The sequence below is a fragment of the Miniopterus schreibersii genome (genome assembly GCF_964146895.1).
Source record: "Miniopterus schreibersii genome assembly, chromosome: 20".
Taxonomy (NCBI): domain Eukaryota; kingdom Metazoa; phylum Chordata; class Mammalia; order Chiroptera; family Miniopteridae; genus Miniopterus; species Miniopterus schreibersii.
Genome location: NC_138122.1, coordinates 12135590 through 12141764, shown reverse-complemented (window position 1 = coordinate 12141764; position 6175 = coordinate 12135590). Strand labels below are relative to the sequence as shown.

At 53.7% G+C, this 6175-nt stretch overlaps 1 protein-coding gene across 7 annotated transcripts in view; it reads left to right on the top strand.

Annotated features, from left to right (window-relative positions):
- Positions 1-326: 326 nt before the first annotated feature.
- Positions 327-6175, top strand: part of DGCR8 (DGCR8 microprocessor complex subunit) — a 23749-nt gene continuing 17900 nt past the window's right edge. The window contains exons 1-4 of one of the 7 annotated variants that reach the window (XM_081123055.1): positions 327-466; positions 4510-4723; positions 5140-5367; positions 5464-6137. In XM_081123055.1, coding sequence (XP_080979181.1) covers positions 5475-6137 — 663 coding nt within the window. In that variant the 5' untranslated portion in view covers positions 327-466; positions 4510-4723; positions 5140-5367; positions 5464-5474. Of the gene's footprint in view, positions 471-790; positions 864-4509; positions 4724-5139; positions 6138-6175 lie in introns of those variants that run through there. The other 6 variants (XM_081123054.1, XM_081123053.1, XM_081123057.1 and 3 more) reach the window with 6 other exon arrangements.

Here is a 6175-nt window from a genome sequence, read left to right as displayed (position 1 = left end):
TTCCCGAGCTCCCGGGGTCCTCCGCCCCCCCCGTTCCCGGCATTCCCCGCGCTCCCCTGTTCCCGGCGTCCCCTGCGCGCCCCGTTCCCGGCGCTCCTCGCGACGATCGCCCTCCGCGCGGCGAGCCCCGCCCGGGCTGTGACCGTTAGCGCGGCCGCGGCCTCAGCTTCTGGTCCCGCCCGCGCGGCCGCGCTATTGGGCTGCGGGCCGAGGCCGCGAGAGCCCTACGCCGCCGATTGGCGCCCTCCGCAGCCCGCTCCGCGGTTTCCCCAATGCGGGGCGGCCGCGCCCAGGGATTGGCCACGCGCCGCCAAGGCCCGCCCTCCGCTCGCCCGCGCGGCAGGCGGGTCCCGCCGACCCGGGAGAGCCTGGGTGGCCTTTCTGGTTGGCGGTGGCGGCCGGGCAGTGAGGGTCTCCCCATTGTGGTCGGGCTGCGGGCAGCTCGGGCAGGCCGCGGGCGCCGGAGGTAGGTGCTGGGCGCGAGGGACGCCCGCGGGCCGGGCGGGCGCTGCGGCCTGCGCGAGGGCGCGCCCTTACCCTCTCGGGCGGAGGGCCGCGCGGGCCCCGGCGGCACGGCGGGATGGGGCGGGGCCGGGCGGGGTGGGGCGGGTGTGCGTGAGGAGGGCCTGGCCACGCGGAGTCTCGGCCTTTGTGAAGTATTAGGGCGGCGGGCCTGGGAGAGCGCCGGGCTGGGGTCCCGCCCGGCGGGGGGGTGGGACGGTGAGGTACTGTGGCCGGGGGGCGGGCCCGGGGCCCAGGTGGCGCCAACGCCGGTCGCTTTCCGCCCAAGTTAACCGCGCGAGTGTCAAGAAACCCCTCGCCCTGTGGGCCCGAAGCCTTAGCATCGCTTTCAGGCGGGAAAGGTATGAACATTGTAGTGCTCGCTTAGGACCCTGCGGGAAATCTGAGAAGCCGCCCAAGTCTTTTCGTCCACTGAATACTCATGAATTGATTATCACATAGATAACCGGAATGTGCTTTTGCTATAACAATGATCGTGGTAGAAATAAATGTAAGGTGGCAACCTGTTGACAGTTGTACCTGTCAAATATCATCTGATGGACTTGGGTTGCTCATGGTAGGAATTTGATTTACGTTTTTGCATGTTTGCATGTACCTTGTTACCCGATGCTCGATGCTGGGCAGTCCAGTCTAGTGCTGATGACTGCGAGGCCAACTACCAGGACAGGACCCTCTCTTTCCTGGCAGCAGAATGGACTTCTCAGTCACCAGGCTGTGGGCAACCCCGTCACTGGCCTTCGCTCACCAAAGGGAGTGAATGGCCAGTCGTTGGTGCTGCCTGTGAGTTGGAGGATGACAAAAGGAATGGATGAGGTCATACTGCTGCTGGGCTGGGCGGGAAGCCGCAGGAGGAGAGGCTTGACCAAAAGGCAGCAGCCACAGCTTTGTACTATCACAGCTGTGCCTCCATGCCAGCCCAGTAAGTGGACTCCAACAAAGGGTGCTGTCCAAGTATGTTGGTTTTATCCCTGTGTCAGGGATTCAGGGAAGCCTGCTGTGAGTCTGCTGCTGGCTTACAGTCCACTTGGCAAGCAAGATTTGCATCCATGTGTTAGATCATCTGAAGCAGTAGTGAGGCCAGTGGCAGGATGAACCATCTTTTGAGTCCTTTATGGCCAGGCACTGTGTGGGGCAGTTCCCAAGTGTTGTTTTATAGTTTAACCATGACCTTGGGGGTAGGAAACTTCTGATTGGTTTGCCCAGTCATGGCCTCTCCTGTAGTTGCCCTCCTCTCCTTGGTGATCTCATCCAGCTTCGTGACTTTAATGCCGTCTCTCCTTGACATCTCCATCCCCATCTCCAGCCCTAGCCTTCCATCTGAACTGCAGCCTGACCTTTCTAGTGGCCTCTTCCACATCTCTGCGTTACTTTGATGCCAAGTAGCCATGTCCAAACTTAAACCCCGATCTTTATCCCAAAACACTCCTCATGCTGCCTTCACCACCTCAGTGCATGACAGCTCTGTTCTTGAGCTTGGAGCCACCTGGATTCCTCTCAGGCCTACATACAACCCTCAGGACCATTTCGGCTTAAGCCTGGTAAGCCTCTTAATTCTTTTTGCTCTCACCCATGTCCTTCCCCTCAACCCCCTCCTAAAATTCTGGACATAGAATGGTTCTTTTACATTGCAGTACAGACTGGAATCAACTTGCCTGGGTGGTAAAACAGCTCCACCACTTTTCTAGCTGTGTGACCTTGAGCAAATTGCTTAACCTTTCAGTGCTGTGTGAGCACTGGAGAATGAAAATGCATGGAGCACTTAGAACAGGGTCGGCTGAGAGCTGGCTGCCACTGCTGTCCTTGGGTCATGTGACCTCACTGCTTGGACCTTCCTGTCCAGTGGCCCATCTCAAGACAAGAGCCAGAGTCCTGGTCTTGCTCACCCTCACAGACTTGGCTTCCTCTCATTCACCCTCGGCATACTGCTCTCACCTGCCACACCACACTCCTACCCCAGGGCCTTTGTTTTCTCTGTGTGCTTGGAATGTCCCTTCCTCACACCCCCACTACCCACTTGACTCACTCTCCTTACCTTCAGATGGACACTGGCTGTGAGGCCTTTACTGTCCACCCTTTCTGAAGCTGCCTCCCCTTCCCCAGTTCCTTGCTTTGTTTTCTCTTGAGCACTTCTCAGTTTTTCATAGTTGTTACTTGACCATCTCCTGCTAAAATGTGAGCTCTGTGGGGCACGAATTTTGTCTGTTTGGTGTCCTCAGCATCTAGGATAGTGTGTGTGCACCACATCGAAGGTGTTCAGCAAGCACTTGTTGAATGAGTAGTCAAAGCTTGTGGAGGGAAAGTAAGAAACTTGTCCAGGACTGCCCCACTGTGGGGTTTTGCATCTCGAGCTGTTGCCCTCTGGGGCTGGGCAGGTTTTCCTGATTTCCCAGGGAGCTCACAGTTTTCTCCACAGCTCTCCAGCCCCACCCTGTGCACCTCTTCAAGGCCTCCTTGTTATATTGTCATTGTCATCTTTGCTTTGTGCTTCTACATGGCCCCTTCTTAGCCTTTTAACATGGTAGCAGGCATTCTCCATCTTGTACTGCCATTTGTCTTCAATCCCCCCATGTCCTCATATCTTGCTCATTTTAGGTTTTTTCCCCAGCCCCTAGAGTCAGGGATTGACTCTAGCTGGAGTCTGGGCAGACTTGCCAGGTGTTGAGGGTTTTGGTCCTGGTCTGATCTGTGTTCTGTAGTACTGGGCATACTGACCTGCGTGTCCTTCTCTTAAAATGATCTTTCTTGGTTGCCAGGAGACTGGCAGTACTCTACTTAGTGTTCCTGGTGCCTCTCTGGTTGCAGCCTCTTGTGTGTTTACTGCAGTTCAGTCTATCTGTCATTATCTGTGTGCTGCAGTTCCTTCATCCTTAACACCTTTGATGGACACAGCTCTGGGGAGGTACTGTGTTAAGTTACCATTGAAATCAGAACAGTAAGGACACCTTAGAATCTTGGAAATAGAGTGACAGCTCGGTGATCATTGCCCTTTCAACTGTGTCCAGGTGGTGGGGACCTTTTCTCCTATTCATGGTAGTGCCTTGGAGTGGACAGTATTTGTTGAATGAATTGATTAAATCTAAACAAGTTCCTGGTTTTTATGTTGTGCCATCTTCAAAGTACAACCACCACACTGTGTTCCTTTACCCCAAACTTTTAAAATGTGTGATAACTGCTGATTCCTGTTTGTGCAACCAGTCACGCTGCCACGTGCATATGTAGGCATGCATGAGTGTATCTGTACCCCTGTGCATGGCATATTCATGTGTGTGTGTGTGTGTGTGTGCGCGCGCACCTGCATGTGCATTTGCTCTGATACCCAGGCCTCCTGCATACCTCTGGGATTTGGATTGCCCCTCTGAGCTGCCTTCTCAGCCTCGTATCAGCCCTTTTGTCGTGCTTCCTCTGGAGTGAATCTTCTCAGAGTTGTGTCCTCAACCCTGCTCTCTGTCTGTGTTCCCTTTCTGGGCAGCCTCTCTTCTGTGGTTTTGATGACTACCACCTCCCTGATGTGTTCTGGCCATTTTTCTCTGGGCCATTAACAGTTCCAGAGCTGTGGCCTCAGCACCTGCTGCACAGGTCTGCCTGGAGGCTTCATCTATTCTCTACTGGCTCCTGCCTGAATGTTGGAACATGTGTCCTCCAGGGAAAAGCCTCATTTGCTTTCAGTTACTTCTTGTCTGTGCTCTCCACATCTACCCATTCAGCAGAGTGGTTAGTTCGGTGTCTTCACTGTTCTTAAAGGCTCCTGTTCCTCTTTCACACCTTGGCCCTCTGGCCTACAGGACTCCTACACCTTGGGCACAGGGGTTAGTCTCCTTTCTCAAATAGGGATTAAACTGTGGCATGAGAGTCGCCTCACCTTGGGTGGCTCCTCATTGCTCCCAGGATGGAGCCAGGCTCCAGATGGTACCTAGAACTCCCTGTGCCTTGGCTCCAGCTGTCTCCTGCAGCTGCCCCACCAACCCTGGCCTGGCTCCCTTCCCACAGCCACACCCCCTCCTCTACTGGGAACAGAACCACGCCACCTCTGGCAACTTCAGCACGCTGCATCACTATCCCGGTCCACGTGCCACCTTGTGGGCCCAGGAGAGCCCTGGGGTTCCAGGGTAGCAGAGTGCCTGGCCGTACCTCTGAGGCCCTAGTGCTGCAGAGTTGAGCTGAGGGTCTCGTGCTCACCCTCTGACTGACCCAGCCCTAGCAGGTGAGTAGATTGATGTTGCTCTGATGGCCGGAGGAAGGCCACACACCTTATGTGTGTTCTGGAAAGGGCAGCCTTGCACCACGTGCTTGCTTACCTAATAAACTGAGTTAGTGGAATGCTGTGGTGAAGTTCAGTGTAGGTTTTTTTTTTAATCTTTTTGAGCCTTAAGATTAAATATTGTGTTTATGCTTCTGAAGTAGGAACTACAGTGGACTATTAAATAAAGTATTTAACTTTGGACTTACTATCATTTAGGTTCTAAGAAACAAAGTAAAGGCAGTTTGTTTTAAAGCCTAAAAGGTTCTCTTAGGCAGTATTATTTTCTTTGCTACAATGTTAATAGCACTTGACTTTTGGTACCAGGGAAGCGGAAGGTTTCTGTCATTTTGTGACGATGTTTTTAAATCTCTTTGCAGGTAGAAGAAGAAAGGTGCCACTTTGGCATGAAGACAGACTCGCTTAGTCGTCAGTCATTTAAGCTGAGTGCATTGTGATTTCCAATAATTGAGGCAGTGGTTCTAAAAGCTGTCTACATTAATGAAAAGAGCAATGTGGCCAGCTTGACTAAGCCGCCAGCGTGTGCAGCGCGGGCAGGACGGCACCGGGTCTCAACGGACTTGTGCATGTTAGCTGTATAGATTTATGTAAGGTTTTTAAAAACTGGTCTTTTAAAATAGTTTTAACCACTTTTACTATGGAGACATATGAGAGTCCCTCTCCTCTCCCGCGTGAGCCCGCAGGAGAAGCAGTGATGGAGAAACGTGCTTGCCCCCTCCAAGCGCTGCCCCGTGAACAGTCTCCACCACCTCCCCTGCAAACGTCCAGTGATGCAGAGGTAATGGACGTTGGCTCTGGTGGTGATGGACAGGCCGAACCCCCTGCTGAGGACCCACTCAACTTCTACGGAGCTTCTCTTCTCTCCAAAGGATCCTTCTCTAAAGCCCGCCTCCTCATAGACCCGAACTGTAGTGGCTACAGCCCGCGCACCGCCCGGCACGCACCTGCGGTCCGGAAGTTCTCCCCTGACCTTAAGTTGCTTAAGGATGTAAAGATTAGTGTGAGCTTTACCGAGAGCTGCAGGAGTAAGGACAGGAAGGTGCTGTACACAGGAGTGGAGCGCGACGCTCGTGCAGAGTGCGGTCTGGCCCTTAGCCCTGTCAGTGGAGACATGCATGCTTGTCCCTTTGGCGGGAGTGTTGGTAATGGGGTAGGCATAGGGGGTGAGAGTGCTGATAAAAAGGATGAGGAGAATGAGCTGGATCAGGAAAAGAGAGTGGAGTATGCAGTGCTCGATGAGTTAGAAGATTTTACTGACAATTTGGAGCTAGATGAAGAAGGAGCAGGCGGGTTCACGGCTAAAGCAATCGTGCAAAGAGACAGAATGGATGAAGAGGCCTTGAATTTCTCCTACGAGGTATGTCGGTGACCTCTCCTTTGGAGTGCTCTTAACAA